This window comes from Thermobia domestica, chromosome 16 (assembly GCF_964235325.1).
Source record: "Thermobia domestica chromosome 16, izTheDome1.hap1.1, whole genome shotgun sequence".
NCBI lineage: Eukaryota > Metazoa > Arthropoda > Insecta > Zygentoma > Lepismatidae > Thermobia > Thermobia domestica.
This window is the reverse complement of record NC_137469.1, coordinates 3,803,755-3,821,590: the sequence shown is the minus strand read 5'-3', so window position 1 is coordinate 3,821,590 and position 17,836 is coordinate 3,803,755. Positions and strand designations below refer to the sequence as shown.

Sequence of the window (17,836 nt, the reverse complement as noted above, 5' to 3'; positions counted from 1 at the left end):
CATAGCATCCGTTATAAACTTGTGTTTTTGTAACGTATCTTTTTCTCCCTTTGCAGATTCCATTATTTGGAATAATGAGCTCAGACTCAGCCGATCCATTCTATTGGATCCGTGTAATCCTTGCCTCCAATCGTGGTACTTTAATGGAACTAGGAATCTCTCCTATAGTGACATCAGGCCTCATCATGCAGCTTCTGGCAGGAGCCAAGATTATTGAGGTTGGAGACACACCTAAAGATCGAGCATTATTTAATGGAGCACAAAAGTGTAAGTATAGCAAGCAGTGGTGTCACGTATACATTACGTGGACGACTTCTGTTTGTATGACGTGATATTTTCTCAGTATTGGAACCCGGAATTTCTAACATTTTCGGTTTTAGTAGAAAGAGTAGAGTGGAGACGGAATATGTTCTTTGGGTGCTTAATTGATTGCAGAAAATATTTTTTTCGTTATCTATTAACATTATACTCTAGATCGATCAACAATTATAACCGAAAGTGGTTGATTTATGATATTTCTGGCTTGAATAGGGGATAAGAGAAAACATGCTATCTATTCTTACTTACTTAGTCAGTCCTCTTCTATCATCAGGTGTAGAGGTTTTTCTTAGGGCTTTCCACTTGGACGATCTTTGGGAAGATTTTTTTGCTTCATTTATCCCCAATCCTCTTTCCTTCAGAATTTTTCCTACCATTTCTTCTTAAGTTTTCCTGAGTCTTCCTTTCTGTCTCTTTCCATCTCGTCAAGCCTGCCAGACTTTTCTCGGTAACCACTACTCTCCCATACGGCAAACATGTTAGAACCATCGTAGTTGTCATTTTTATTTGTTGTTCTAAAGGTTCTATTAGTCCTGTTTTAAAGTATGATTTCTCACCTTGTCTTTGTTTTTCCCACTTTTTAATATTTCATTTCACTTGCCTTTGTAACTTAATGAGTGATATCAATAAAGCGGAGAAGTTACTCATTACGCCCAATTTTGAAGTAGTTACTCGCATTGGTATCAATAAAAAGAGAACTGAGCACTAGTCGTCTCGGCTGACCTCGGAGAAGCCCCGCCCTTTTGAAGTAACCACACCTCTATTCTCGAGCCGAGTAACTACTACGCGTTTGATATCAATAAAAATCAAAGACTCCTCTGTGATGCTAGTAACTTCTCCAAATTTGTGGAGCACGCTAAATAGGTGACTCCGTGCGAAATATGGCAGAATATATGATTGTTTTACTACGTAGAAAAACTTATAAACTGCATAGAAATGTTGCAAATGAAGATTACAAAAAGCATTATAAGTTTATGAAAGAAAATGTAGTGATTAGCACAACATTTTTTAAGGAGAATCAACCGAAATTCGGGGTGGTGGACTACGTAATGATGAAAAGACGCGGGTTTTCTTCAAGGGCGCCGATCCTGTGGGGGCCAGGGGGCCCGGGGCCCCCAAAGCTCATGTGGGCCCCTTATTGTATTTATGAATATACAATATTTGGCATAATTAGAATGCAATTTGTCTTAAAATCCTGATATATATATACCTTCTGCATCTGAATGCCCTCCCCTCCCCCAAATTTACAGAGAAATCGGTGCCCTTGGTTTTCTTGCGTTACGTGAGTGATCCGGGATTCCAGGTCGGAATGTCAGGGGATTCTGGTGTGGCTCAAAGTACTGTCTATGACTACCTGAAAATGGATTGTTTCCGGAAGTGTGCGTAATATACAAACAGCAAAGGCAGAGTGGCAAGAACAATATAAATTTCCGGGTGCTATCGGAGCACTTGACTATACACAAGTGGCATTAAAGAAACCTAGTATTTTGGAGAGTAATACGTTAATAGGAAGAGCTATTTCGTGGCTAAGCGGTTAGCGTACATGCCTTTGGCATAGGAGACCCGCGTTCGATTCCCGGCAGGAGCTCATGTGGTTTGGATTCCACGTTAATCAGTGGGTTCTGTCTCATATAGGCACGCTACTGAAAAGGACGTTAAACTAATAATCAACTCAACTCAACGTTGATAGAAAGGGTGTATACATGAGAATGTATTTTGTTCATGTCAAGGCGAAAGGGGGCATGTATGGTGTGGAAAACGCAATCAGATGGACGTGATTTATGACGTGGGTGGCTGGACTTTTTTAAAAAGAAAACAAAGGAGCCAAGTGTCTGATTTCGTTCTTAAAGCCAAACAATCTACAAAGACCTTGGACAACACGTGATATGCGCTTGTCGTGTTAATCTTGATATTGCTGGATTCCAATCAACATCCATCAGCTCAAATAGGTTCATTCCCATGGTTTCAGTATTACTTTCTTCTTTCCCGTTTTTTTTTTTTTTTTTTTTTTTTTTTAATTTTTTTCTTTTTTATTTTTGTTTTATTCTCGCTCGAATATTAGATTCTCTTTTGAATTTGTGTCTCAGTCGTAGATGTATGTGATATTTCGTTGCATTTCATGTAATTACCTTCAAAGTTTCGGCTTTCCTTCGTTTGCTTTCTGGTAGCTGTGACTTTGAAAGTACCACTGGAAACTCGTTTAGAATATCCACAAATGCACTTTGATTGAAGCTATCGTTGCTACTTGCCCGTTTCATGGCTTTTAAGATACTACGCCATAGGTTAAAAATAACGAAATGACTGCGCGATGAATGTGAGAAATGAGTAATCACTTCTTTTATTGATACGACTCAGTGCTACGTGCAGAGGAAGCGCGAGTAAACGTTCATAAATCTGGAGCAGACTAGACCTGAGTAGTGGCTTGTTTTATTGATACAAAATTGAGGGAGGAGATTACTCCAGGTGTAGTTACTCCAATTCTCGAGCAGGACTTCTCAGGAGTAGTTACTTATTTTTATTGATATCACCCAATGTGATGTTTAGTTGTCAGCGACCGTAACTCACATCCATATGTTAACGTTGGTATGTACGTTGGTTTGTATTTCGTTGACTTCGATATTTCTTTTGTGCTAATTAAGTTTCTGGTTAAGGCAGGGTAGAGTCGTCCTGTTGCCACAATTCTGTTATTTATTTCTTCGTCTGTTTTCTCATTTGTCCTGATTAAGGGCTCTTAAGTACTTGAAATAACCGATATTAGTGTCGAATTCATAGTTTTCGCGGTCGCTGAGATCAATGGTGAAACTCTGATCGCATTAACTTCCAAATTCACCCTAATCGGCTGCAGGCCGGGTGGTCACTGGGGGGGGGGGGGTTCCGAGACACGTAAAAGTAATCCAAAATGACCGATATTAGTGTCAAATCCATAGTTTTCGCGGTCGTTGAGATCAATGGTGACACTTCCATTAGCGATGACTTTCAAATTCAGCTACCATTGTATGCGGGCCAGGGGTGAGCGTGGAGGGGTATACAGAGACATGTAAAAATAGCCCAACATGGCCGATATTAGTGTCAAATCCATAGGTTTCGCTTTCGCTGAAATGAATGGTGACACTCCTACAGGCGTTGACTTCCAAATACAGCCCGCATGCGAAGAATGGGTATATTCAGTTATAAATAAGAGTGCCCAGTATACAGCCTGTTGTTGTTGTTGTATAGAACACTGTCTTGTTCTTAGAACGATAAAAGATAAGAAAAGAAAAAAAGTTGTTCATGTTATCACTTATCGTTTTTGCTCTACGTAGATCAATAATGGAACCGGAAGTTGTATTGGATTTCTACCATTTCCGGTTTTAATAGTTCAAGATGGAGATGAAATGTATTCTTGGGATGCTTAATTAATTGCAAGAAACCGCTTCGCGCTATCTATTGCTGTTTTTGCTATAGTGATCAACGTTAAAACCGGAAATGGTTGATTATTTGGTTTCAGTGTTGCAAGAGCGGATGCTATCTCCGTCGTCAACCCATCAGTGAAACCGGAAGTAGAAGAAATTTACTACCACCTCCAGTTTAATTGTTGATCCTTATAGAACCAAAACAGTATTAGATCTGTAGAAATGTGCCGTTTCTGATTTTATTATTAGTTTCGTAGAGCAGTACCGGTAAGAGATTGAAATTATTTTTTGATATAGGTTGAAAGTAGATTCTGCATCCGAAGGGTAGCAGCATTGCACACTGATGAATCTAACCCTTAGGATTAGAATATTGGACCTCTGTAGTTTGGAAGAGTACATGAAAGTATAGTCACTTGTATAATTATTTTATTTATTTTTTTATTTTAGTGTTTGGCATGGTTATCACCGTGGGACAAGCCATTGTGTATGTGATGACAGGAATGTACGGAGATCCTGCTGAGATCGGCGCCGGCGTTTGCTTACTGATCATTATCCAGCTATTCGTGGCAGGCCTCATTGTTTTGCTGTTGGACGAACTTCTACAGAAAGGTTACGGATTAGGCAGCGGAATTTCTCTCTTCATTGCAACCAATATTTGTGAAACGATTGTATGGAAAGCCTTCAGCCCTGCCACTGTAAACACAGGTGAGACATTTAATTTTACTAAGGATTTTAACTCATTGCCTTAGGCAACATGTTTATTATAGAATGTGGGTAAAATGCGAACTTTAATATATTACGCGTAGTTCTAGCCTGAAAAGTCAGTATATATAGCGTTTCAAAACAACACTGACAACGTTTGGAAAGCGATTCCTGACACCAAAATAAAAACAAAGTATAGATCAACCTGGCTGCATAAATTCTTCCTTTCGGAGCTATAGGCTGGCGAAAACATGAAAAAATGAACTTTTAAAGGTCTATAGCTCCAAAACTATGTGACCTACCGTAGTCGGGTCAAGCCTTCACTTAGGAACTAATGTGCACTATCCAAATATCCATGTTTCAGAATCCTGCGGTACTTCCGCAACAATTTTTATAGAGGGAGTTGGTACTTTAAATTATATGCCCGTAGCCAAACTTCCTCATGTTATTTCTTTCTGATCTGTTTAATATTGTCAGCAATTACGAAAGAGTTTTCATAAGATGTAGATCAGCAATTAGTATAATTTGGCCATCCAATTGACCGGACTTCAGCAAGTGTGTTCATGTGTCTCAAATATTGCATTCATTTCTGCAAATGGCGTGTTGTAAGGCACGTATCTGTTGGATGTAAAAGAATTACATCAGTACTGAAGTATATGCGTGATTAAAGTTTTTGTCATTTCTTCAAAACAAAAACAAAGGACAGTAGTTCATTTCGATGCATTTACGAAAGCTTTCAAACGTTTCTCTAAGAATCAATGATCAGGAAGGCAAGTAAGTCATTATGAGAACCTAGAACAACTTTCCTGGAAATGCAAAAGGCGGATTATTATTTTCTGATATTATTGAAAATAAACGGTAATGACGTCTTCTCATTTCAAAGTCAGATTGTCATTAGTAAAAATACGAGGATGATTCAGAAAGTAATGCCTCCAAGGTTGATACCTTTATTTGTGTTTGACAGATAACACCGATACATGTATCAGTGAAAAGCTACAAATGGTGGCATATTACGGGCACCACACTTGCGCCAACGTGAAACAAACTTTTTCATGCCGTCGGCGAAGAATTGTGATGGCTGCTGGCGACACATTGCCAAACTACTGCTTACACCTCCGCGTCACGAATGTAGCATTGATCCTTAAGTTTGGGGAAGAACCAAAAGGCGCAAGATCCAAACTATAGGCAGGATGAGGCAGAATGTCAACAACCTTTGCCAGCAGTTGAGACACTTTGAAATTTTTTGGCGGAGATGATGTGTGGCGGTACTCCATCGACTGACCCTTCGTTTCTGGATCGTAATCGTGTATCCACGACTCGTTGCCGGCGATGAATGTTCCTGGACATCAACCTTCCGCAGTCAGAAATTCAATGACAACCAGATGTCACCATTGGATGCCATGGATTACTTGCTCCATTACTCTGGAACGATAAGACAAGGATGAAACAAGTGATATTCTATAGCGTAAACATCAGTGCATTAATGATAAGCAGTTCAGAATGTTTGCAGTACTATTGGCCAACTAGTGGGCTTAGAAGCATTAGTTTCTGAATCACCCTCGTATAACAACTTACTGCCCAGTTGAAAAATTATCAGATTTAAACTCTTGTTAATACCAGTTCCTTCTGCTCGTCATTTTTCAACTGAATACACACACACACAAGAAAAAAAGTGTAAACTGAAAGTCGAGGAAATGAGAAACTATTTTTGATGTTGTCTGAAGGATATGTTAGATATCCGAAACTGTTATTATATTTTTATTTATTTATTTATTTATTTATTTATTTTAAGTGTGTTTTAAGCTTTGGTCAGTGTTTCTTTTGTTAAAATAATCAATCCAAAGCCACGGATAGTCTTACTAGAGAAAAACTAATGTAAATTTTCCAAAAGTACTGAAGAGGGCAAGATTTCCGAAATAGTGTAGTCCAATTAAAGTCCATTTAGATTCGGTAAATTATTATATGACAGTATTCTTAATAATTACATGAATACATATATCCTTAAATAAGTAAACAAATATTCATTCTGTATTTGCAGGGCTTGAAAAATCCAGTCGCCTGCTCGCCAGTGGCGAGTACTTTTCTTTTGTACATTTGGCGTGGAAAGTCCGCTCAATCAAAAACGTGAATTCAAGAATAAATAGCAGATGTCACCTTTTATTATTATTATTATTATTATTATTATTATTATTATTATTATTATTATTATTATTATTATTATTATTTGTGAGAGACATACCAATAAGCAAAATTGAAAACGTATTGATATGTTTACTGTGTCGCGAAGCGATTTTTGTTTATTTGTATAAACACATAAGACTGACTGCAGAATGGTCAGGCTAGTAATTTTTTTTCTAGCAAGTACTTGCAAGCAAGATTTTTCAAGCCCTGATTATTTGGTAATAATTTTTTGTCCTCCTATGGTATACTTTTTGTTAACCTCCTTCATGTAACTGGCTGTGTCCCTATGACTAAAATTGCAGATTGGAATCAGTTTAACTAGGAAAGCTCGGAAAACATGTATATGTGGTATATAGTACAAATTTATCTTCCCGCGCGTTATTAAGTATAACATTTATGGAATTTTTTAAACCATATATTTCCACCGGGAATCGAACTGTCTCCCGCGCTAACTATGTAGCTGCGAGAGAGCTCTGAAGTTTTTCAGTGTATGTATACATGTATTGATGAAACGTCGATATTAAATGCTTGTTTTTTGATTGTAGGTCGTGGAACAGAATTCGAAGGCGCTGTGATAGCATTGTTCCATCTGCTGGCCACACGACAGGATAAAGTGAGAGCCCTTAGAGAAGCCTTCTACAGACAGAATCTACCGAACTTAATGAATCTCCTTGCTACTATTCTAGTGTTTGCCATTGTCATATACTTCCAGGTAACGAAAATGCATCATCTAATGTTTGAGATACTAACATTTGATTTAATAGAACGATAATACGTTGTGTTGACATATGCAATGGTACTTCGAATGTGTTAGTGTTAGAATTTACGTTGTCAGGAACAGTGGTTCTCAACATTTTTTGACTGACGACACACTTTTTTTATATAAATAATATGTATTTTAATAGTGAAATGTATTAGTATTTGTATAGGCTCTATATAGCACTGAGAATTATTGGTACCGCTGGAGGTGTTAACTGGTACAGTCTCTCGATTTTAACTAATTATTATTAAATTCTTCTTGGTTTTTAAATTCTAAAATTTCAGGACACACCTTACGGGACTGCGTGACACACCAGTGTGTCGCGATACATCGGTTGAGAACCACTGATCTAGAACATTAAATAAATTATTCTCAATCTACGTAACAATTAATGGACGATATCAAAACAGAGAAATCGTACGTGAGGATGAAGAGGTTAGCGGAAGAAGACCATGGAGTATAGAAGCTTCTCAGTTGCAGCTAGTGAGTGACCTGTCAATAATAGCAGAATACCTATGATAATGATGGTGGCGATGACATAACCACCTCTTCATATCTGAGTTCTCGGAATCATATCTATGAAAGAAATTACGTACTCGTGTATCGTGTAATATTCTAATTTGATTAATGCGATGGTGGGGACAACTTACCTTCCCTGTGAGGGTTGATGTGACATGATGGTATGTGTACCTCCCAAACGAATTGAATCGAATTCAAGCCCCTGGAACTTACGTTAATAGTTTTTTTTTCTTTCTTAATATCTAACGTCCTACGGTTAGGCTCCGAGGCTGAGGGAGACCAATGATTTTCCTTGTAAGACCAGATTGATATGGGAAATTTCGTTTAGGACTACCGGAAATAAGAAAAGTAATGCCATAAGGAACAAGTTAATCAACGGGACGTATTTCCACAAACGTTAGTTTTCAGAAGATATGTGCTAAAAAAGAAGGCAATAACTTTTTGCCGCAACGTTCCTATTTAGATAATTTGAGTGCTTTAAAGGTAAACATTTTGTAGTGAATATTGAAATGCATCTTTTAAAATAAAGTAGCTTTTCGTTAAAAAGAGTTTGCTGTAATAAGATTCAAAGTTAATATGAAGGGTAAGGGAAAAAAAGAAGGAATGTCACAAAACTGCATTTTCGAGAAAACGGCGTTTTAATATTGCAAACCGCGTAAGAAGAATAGGGTTAGTTAAATCTTTTGCCCATTTTATATGGACATTTCTACATCTACGCATGCATGGCATATACAGTCAAATAGAACCAAGAGTCACCAACAGATAGGGCAAAGCACCCGAAAAAGCACATACATGGACATTCCTTCTTTTTTCCTCTTACCCTTCATATGTATATAATTGGTTATTGAGCTCACAAAAAAAGGAAACCTTAAGAAGAACTGGGATTCCAACTACATTTCCATTACCAACTACATCAATGAAAAAAGAAAATTAAGACTGCAAATAATTTATTATACGTAATCCAATTACAATTTTCAAAGAATACTATTAGGATAAACAATAGAAACAAAAAGCATGCAAAGAAAAATAGATTTTATAATAAATGATGTTATAAACTTCATATGAATAGAAAAAATCAGGAATAAAGATGTCGATAATAATAGGTATGTAATTGTTGCTATTTGACAAGCATTTGTATATTGGAATGTTTGAAAATTGTGGAATTTCTTATAGACATGTTAGGAACACAAAGATTAACAGCCTGAATTAATTGTAAGTTGCCCATTAAAACATAATGAAGTAGTATAATATTAACCCCTTGCACTGAAATGACGAGTCTAGCTCGTCATGGCCCCCCGGTGCCAAATCGCACAATGACGAGCTACCCTCGTTATAAAATTTAAACTATTGTAGCATCACGTAGAGTTACTATATTGTTGTTTTGAAAGTTATATAATGACAAACCATCTATAATACACTTTTATAACTTCAAGAAATATGATGCAACAGAAGGAGAGGGCAGGAAATTCAGAAAATAAATCGTAGTAAAAGGGGTTGAAGTCGTTCGTTCAGATAATTTAAGTAAAACAAGTAAAACAAGGAAAACTATGTGTTCCTAACATGTAGTTAAGTAAAACAATTTCCTCATGGGATTTCTCTGATAAGAATTTGAATTTTCAAAAATGACAATAATAATAATAGAATAAATAAATAAAAACAAGGGTTGAATTTGAACATAAATTGGCAAGACTGTATATACAAGTCCAAGACTGTAAGGGATTTGAACATCCATTGGTTGGAAGACATAATTATATGTAAGTAGATCATCACACGATACGATTCCTAAACCATGCAGGAAACAGGCTTGATTTAGTGCAGAAATGCACTAATCAAATTATATGATATTGAGAAATTATCTGAAGACCTCCATAGAAGAAAGTACAAGCGCCGGTGAAAAGTGCCCGCGGGAAGGACTTCAAATATGGGCTAACAGACCCAGGAAAAAAACATTACGTAGCTAAGTTTTAATTATTAGTACGTATATTTTATTCTCTACTTTAAGTATAAATATCTGCAGTTTTGGTTGATGGTATGAAATGTTTTCTCTTTACAGGGCTTCAGAGTAGATCTGCCAATTAAGTCTGCAAGATACAGAGGGCAGTACAGTAGTTACCCTATTAAATTGTTTTACACCTCAAATATTCCCATTATTTTGCAGTCTGCCCTTGTCTCCAATCTTTACGTTATTTCACAGGTAAGCAGTTTAAAATTAAAAGTTTGTTCCTTTTTTGAGTGCATTACAAAGTTTCTAGAAATGTTTTGAGTGCCTAAGTATACTATCTTTTCTTCTGATATATAGTACAGGAACTTTTTTTCTTTTCTTTAGGACAAATAAGTAAAAACTTGTAGAAGCACTAAAAATAATAAACTTAACTTTAAAAATACTGAACTTCATCATGAATGGATTATCTCTATTTTTCAAATTCTCAGTGTTGCCACATCTGGAAGTATTACACTAGGAGGTGATTGTGGGATATTTTCCATTCAGCTGCTACGGAAATTTTGATGTATTGGTGTTGCGTATCAAAATCTTCCATGGAAAATCCTGCGTGATCAAGCTAACAAAAGCCAAACAACGCCCTCAGTGTTGTTTTTTTCAGTGTTCCCAGGGGCTTCAGAAATATAAATATTAATAAGAAAATATATTCCACATACCTAGCGTATATTCCTTTTTATTTAAATCCTAATTATTTCAATGCGTATTTGAGGAGTCTGGCATGTTTAAATCTGGTCTTCACATAATAGTTTTCTCCTTTGGTTGACACTTTGCTTTCATTCATGAATCTCTTCGTGTGGGTACTCTTATTATATTGAGACCAATTCTACGACAGTGACTTTCTTATAGATTGCTAGGGCAACTAACTTTAGCTTTATACGGCTGTATATTATGCTTTATTTTTCCTTACATTGTGCTTTTTCCTAAATTATACCTTAATAGCTGTTCCTTGAATTATACTTCATTTTTACCCATTTCTGTTACATATTTGTTTTATTTTACTCGTCTTTATTACACAAGCATTAAAAATGTATATGAAACTATTAGCTAGTTTTTCCCACTAAAACTTACATCAATACAACATACCACCTCATTAACCCTTATCCGGGCAACCGGGGCCTCCCAGGCCCAGTAGCTTCATTTTTCTAAAATTTCTCAATAACCATACATATTTCGAAGACATAAAATACTGAATTCTTCTATCTTTCGTCGAAGTTAAAATCATAAACATATCGAGTTGGTAAAGCTTTTTTTTTATTATTTATTTATTTTTTTTTTAAATCTTTTTCTGACGTAACCGGGGCCTAGGAGGCCCCGTATAACTTTAGTGAAATTCCTGTCAAATATTAGATCAAATTGTCACATAATTATATATTGAACACGTGACTATTGTAACCTTTAATCGGAACAGTATGCGACAACAGACATTGAATTTTGAGTGTTCTGCACTTAAAATATATACTGGGCCTCACAGGCCCTGGTTGCCCGTTTACGTTACAAAAATGTCTGGACCGGATAAGGGTTAAGCGGTGTTTGGAGGAAGAAACGTGTACCTGCACAGTAGACTTCTCATATTTAGAACAATTCAGAACAACGAGTACAAAATAGATTTCCACTTCTACTTTGAAATTGTCAGTTGGAAATTCTCTCTGTCTGAGATTGCATATAATCTTGATTTTGGCATCTTGGAATAAGCACAACTAGTCTTGCCTGCCTTGTAACACAAAGTGAGGGAGAGGGGATAATCCTGAGCGGAGAGAGGAGGAATTCTCATTGTAAAAAAAGAGATGAATTAAATGTGACTAGCCCAGATCTGGAGAGAAAGGTGTCAGGTAACACCACAACTTTAGAGTTTAATGGTACAGATAGTACACGCAAATTGTAAATATTAAACGGAGTAAATGAAAATGAAATGAAATGAAATCTTTAAGTTCTAAGTCCCACGTTATGCCGGCTAGGCTAAAGGAGACGGTGATGATGAGAAATAAATGAAATGGTGGAATAAAAGTGGGAGGAAACGGGAGAACCCCGAGAAAACGCACCCACACGGTGTTTGTCCACCAGAAGGTTCACTTGACGTGAACTGGGATCGGACCGAAGGTGAACGCTCTACTACTAAGCCAACGCGGCCCGTTACGCATTAAATGAAAGAGTAAGTTCTTACAGATTTATGATGTTCATAAATCAGGACATTGTATTTTTCGTGTATTTCTTTGGGACTTATCAAAAATACGTAAAACTTGAGCCATCCATTACAGTGAAACAGTTGGCTTTTGTTGGTTCACTTTTTATCTAAAGAAAATGTCCATCGTACGTAAATGACCCATTAAGTAGATGTCGAACTTCACACGTTTTATTGTACGTCTAATTCAATGAATTGAGGAGTGTAATCGAAAACTTGGATAACCTACAAGAACCAAATTGTTAGATGAAAATGGTTATAAATTAATATGCAAAATCCAATCGTCTATCTGCTCGAATATCCCTTTTTATTGGATCAAAATATACAATATATTTCAGGCAAATATTTTCTTATAGGCCTTATATCTGGAGAACTTCATATACTGTATCCAAACCCAAACTGGCACTTAATTCAGTATAATGTGCTTCTTCCGTTAAAAAAATTAATAAATAAATAAATAAAAAATAAATAAATAAATAAAAATAAAAATAAATAAAATAATAAAATAAATAAATACGAAAACTTATTTTAGGGACCGTTCAAAAATTTTGTGGCCTCTAAACCACAAACTAATTATTGGCCAAGATCGCAATTGTTTGATCCATTTTTTTTATCATTCCTAAAATTCCTGTTAATTAATCTATATTCACGGGCTTTCTGCGATTCAATTGTTAGAGCCTTTCTATTTCAAGCGTGCCCTCGGAAAATATGTGAAACATTCTTTGCATAGGGAAAAGTCAATGATCTCGGCTGTGTTGCCTATTTGTCATTCAGTCGTTTGGTCTTGAAGAGTGAAGATCGTAGGCTACTTAGAATCGCTAACAAGACATTGCATAGCGAAATCCGTGAAATAATTAATTGTGGCAACGCTTCCGCATCCAACAATTGAATGTTGTCGGCCGCAGCACCTTGTCCCTCCTCTTTCGAGGGAGCTACGGGAAAACACACACATCGACTGCAACGCCAGCAGGGGCACACTTGTCTAATAATAGGCAGTAGTCTAATAATATTACGATGCTTAAATTATTTCGAGGAAAGTTATGAGAGTTACTAAGTTTTTCGAATACACCTCTCAGTTGTCATGAAAATAAGATAGTAACTTACTATATCAGAAAGCTAATTTTTTTCTTTCTTTCCAGATGTTAGCTGTGAAATTTCAAGGCAACTTCTTCGTGAATCTCCTTGGTGTGTGGGCTGACGTAGGCGGCGGTGGTCCAGCCAGAGCTTACCCTGTTGGTGGGTTGTGTTACTATTTATCGCCGCCCGAGAATATAGGACACATTGTGGAAGATCCCATCCATGCGATATTGTACATTGTGTTCATGTTGGGCTCTTGCGCATTTTTCTCCAAGACTTGGATTGAAGTGTCAGGATCTTCAGCTAAAGATGTAAGTTTTTTCATTTTGCTTTTATTATTAGCCATCTTTCTATCTTTGGTACCATATTGACAAAGTTTTGGAATCAGAAAATGTGGTAACGTTAAATAAACTAGCGGATTTAAAAATTGGTAAAATACAGAACTCGGTCGCGTGGAAACTGCGGGAGCATTTACCCTCCTTTCCCTAACTATACTTTATTCTTAGATTTAAAATCAATTTTAGCTTCATCATAGGGCTGAAGAAAATTCAGAATCAGTATATCTTAGGAAAGCAGTGCAGCTTTCAATTAGGATTCCTTATTACAGAGGTTGATTCATTAATATTGAGCCGAATTGGAATGCGACACTTAACCTAGGAAATGCTGTTTCCACCACCGCTTATGTTCTGTCTGCAGTCATCCTCTGCTGACTATTGCCTGACATCGGAGTTTCCATCGAAAGGGACAGCGTTTCAGCTAACCATGAGTATTGCATTCTGCTCGTCTTTATAGGCTTTTCACAGGTCCAGGGCTCATAGCGAGTCACTTTTTTTTAAACTAAAAGTTACTTTTTTCAGGTTGGTCACTAAAAGTTACTTTTTTGAAGTAATGTGACTTTTCCGTGTGATTTATGTTTTGCATTGGCAGTTTTCTAAGAAAAATATAAATGGAAAAAGGCAGAAACTTGTTCCTCATTACTCTTCTGAAAGCTTTCAGTACTTGCTGCCACATGTGAAACAGTCAGCTTTATTCTCACTTCAGCTTTTATTCTTTCTGAAGCACAGTGGATAATTGGTGGGTGCTTAAGCTTTCAAGGTGGGGTTGAAATCGCTTCTGTGTCTATTCTTTCTTCTATCATAATAGTCTTTTAGTTTTCTCTCGTAATGTAGTTAACGCTTCGCTCAACGTTGTATGTGTGGTTGTGTGGTTCATCATGTTCGTCTTGTGTTATGCTTCATGTATGGTCTTTTTAAGAGTAGGTGATGAATTTTAATATTTCACGGCTTTGAGAACTCTCAATGCTAAGTTAAGTATAATGTCAGGGATGAAGAAATTCGGAAATAGGCCAGAACTGGTTCCACTTACTCAGAAGCTTCTTACATCTGCTAAGTCTGCTTACCGTAACTACAAAGCATACTTAGAAAACCTAAGAAAGGAGGAAACTCAAAAAGAAATAAAGAAGAAAAGATGAAACAAAACAATAGAGAGGTGATGGGGAAAGTCACAAAGGAAAAAAGGGTCATGATGAGAGTTTGGTCACTTTTTCGTGTTCTTTTGGTCACTTTCCAACTGTTTACAAGAGACCACACCGCTATGAGCCCTGCAGGTCGGAAACTGTGCGGACACAACGATGGGGCAAGCACCGCTTGAGGAGTCCGAAAACATAGTCTATTGAGCTGGTATCTGTACTCTTGACGGAAATGTCGGTGAAAGGAATTCCAGTTTCCTGTTGCATCCTGCGATAAAATTCCAAGGATGTTTCCGCAATGTAGTTAGATATCTCGTCTTTTTGTGCAGTTCAACCTAGTTCACGTCTTGTCTATACAATACTGGGATTTCATGCTGGTGCATATCAGTTGAGACATAAGTCTGGTAGTATAATTCACAGTGACAGGACCTACATCAAAATTACTCACTTCACATATTTCTTCGATGCATCACGCCGTAGACTTAGCGTTGGAAAGGGCTCCCAGAATCTGTTCAGTTTCGATGGCATGCGACTACGATCGACCACATTCTTCTACTTCGTGACTGATACTCTTTCTTGGGTAGTGGCAATCTCACGGCGATGAGTTTCGCATGTGCGGTACAGTTGCACATTGACTTCGGATCAAATACAAATGAATCAATCTCTGTATTAAGTAGTGAGTGTTATAAAGCATATATTCGGAACGTATAGACTGTGTGTGTCATCTCTGGTCGTGACATTTTAGTGTGTAATGGATTTTCGGAAGTTGTGGCAGACTACATTGGTCTTAATGGTAAAGCTTAAATATAACTGGACACATCACATCAACACAAAAGCCTATTGTCGTGTATTACAAGTTAATTAAAGATGAAAAACTTTGAAAATATAATACCTATACACCCAGAGGTTTTTTTTTTTTTTTTCTAGCCACTAGGTTTATAAGGTATTAGCTTTTTCGATCAGAGAGTATCATGTGTTTGAAGAGAGCCTTTCGGAGATGGTATTGAGGTTCTGTTTTTTGTAATTTCAACATCTGAATTTTACCGTCAATAGATGTTAGTCGCTTTTCGTGGAAGTGTTCGAGATTATGATCTTGATAGTAGTTGAATTAAATTTCTGCTGTAACGTAAGAAAATAAACCTGGCCCGCGGTGGCTTAGGGCTAGAATGCTCATCTCTGGTGCGTGACCCAGGTTGGATCCCAGCTCGCGTCAGTTAGGCTCTGTGGTAGACAAGCACAGTCTACGTGGTTTTATCGAGTTTTCCCACTTTCTGCATTTTATTACTTCATTATCATCATTACAGATTCCCTTAGCCTTGGTGCATAACATAAAAAAAATTGTAGTGTAGTATCAAAGAGTACTCAAGCAGCTGCTAGCAAAATCTTGCTGCAGGAAGAAACATTTCTGAGGGTGTATATAATATAAATAAAATAAAGTTTATCTGTGTGCGGCCTGGGGACCAGACGAGTGGGCCGAGAGTTACCAAATTTTGGTCACGGGTACCTTGGTCCAGGCCCCAAAGACAAAGACTAAGCATTTTTTTAAAAAAATTCGAACCAGGGGGTGTTTACCGGTACATGTAAAAGTAGTAGAAAATGACCGATATTAGTGTCAAATTCATAGTTTTCGCGGTCGCGGAGATCAATGGTGAAACTCCGATCGCATTAACTTCCAAATTCATCCCATTCGGCTGCGGGCAGGGGGGAGGGGAGATACCGAGACGTAAAAATAATTCAAAGTGACTGCTATTAGTGTCAAATTAATAGTTTTCGCGGTTGCTGAGGTCAATGGTGACACTTTTTCATTAGCGATGACTTTCAAATTCAGCTACCGTCGGGTGGGGGCGAGTGTTTTTTTAATTCCAACCAAGGGGCGTTTACCGGGTATCTAAAAGTAGTAGAAAATTAAAGAAAATGATGTTTTCTTTAGTTTTTCAATGTGTTTAGTAGATATTTTATCTGACCCATGCGAAGAATGGGTATTTCAGTTAGTAGATAATAAAATAGAAGAAACTTACTAACAAATGAGCCCTATGTAGGCCCTACTTCTGTGTTGAACAGAATGTACATGCTTGTTTTCTTACTGTATTCCTTTCCGTTTTCAGGTTGCTAAGCAGTTGAAGGAGCAACAGATGGTAATGCGAGGTCATCGGGAGAAATCGATGATCCATGAATTGAATCGTTACATTCCAACAGCCGCTGCATTTGGTGGTCTATGCATTGGCGCGCTCTCTGTACTCGCTGACTTCCTGGGAGCCATTGGATCAGGAACTGGAATCTTATTGGCGGTTACCATCATCTATCAATACTTCGAAATCTTTGTCAAAGAACAGAGTGAAATGGGTGGTATGAGCACGTTACTCTTCTAAAACAGAAGACAAGAAATGAACGTTAAATAAACTGTACCGAGTGTGTTTGTATATGACATCACCCTGTTCTTCTGTTTTCCCGATTCATTAATTATTAAACTGTTTTTATAAAACAGATCATTCCCCAGTTGCTTCCCTCATCCCTTTCATGTAAGAACTTTTTAGGGAATTTCCTTTTGATAATGGTTGTTTCGTAAAAAAAAATACATCGATGGACTATTTGTTGTTGTTCAGAGAAACAAACAAACAAACAAACAAAAGAAGTTTTACTTTCCAGAAATCATTTCTTTTCTCTTCTCTCTAGATGAGTGTTGAAGGAATAGTGTGGTGTTGGGTATGAAAGAATGTTTTCTGTTTGTAATCCAAAATTTGGATCGTGTACAGTTTCTTGTATGGAAAGACACTAATAAATGTGTTTTATTTGGAGAAAACTACAGTGTGTGTGCAAAGTTTCTTTTTTATAAAAAGAAATATACTTTGGTCGAGACAGTAAAGAGGATCACGCCATAATGATAGCCACCGTTACCTGTGAAGATTTTAACGGATTGACTCGGTCGAGATAAATACAGTGAGAAAAGCTAATATCCTTTAATTATAGGCAACCAACATTTCTTTTCTACTGTGTAGGTTGCATAGAAGCTAGGGAATGTTAGACATATTAAACGGAAAATGAATACTTGATGCTAATCAAGTAGACGCATGAATGAGGAATGAGTGAGTTACTGTTTTTATTCTACAGTGTGTGTCTGACCGTGATTTTAGCTTATGAAAATCAAATTACTGGTTACCTAGTTGTATCATAAATACTGTCACAAGTTCGAATGTGAATAACACAGAATATTAAAACCACGGCAATTTATTTTGGTTATGTT

At 37.0% G+C, this 17,836-nt stretch overlaps 1 protein-coding gene across 1 annotated transcript in view; it reads left to right on the top strand.

Annotated features, from left to right (window-relative positions):
• Window positions 1-17,398, top strand: part of LOC145672886 (protein transport protein Sec61 subunit alpha) — a 35,624-nt gene extending 18,226 nt beyond the window's left edge. Inside the window, exons 4-9 of the mRNA XM_081742083.1 lie at window positions 57-267; window positions 4,158-4,415; window positions 7,139-7,305; window positions 9,926-10,066; window positions 13,190-13,438; window positions 16,701-17,398. Of these exons, the coding sequence (XP_081598209.1) occupies window positions 57-267; window positions 4,158-4,415; window positions 7,139-7,305; window positions 9,926-10,066; window positions 13,190-13,438; window positions 16,701-16,964 (1,290 nt within the window). The 3' untranslated portion in view covers window positions 16,965-17,398. The remainder of the gene's footprint in view (window positions 1-56; window positions 268-4,157; window positions 4,416-7,138; window positions 7,306-9,925; window positions 10,067-13,189; window positions 13,439-16,700) is intronic.
• Window positions 17,399-17,836: the final 438 nt, after the last annotated feature.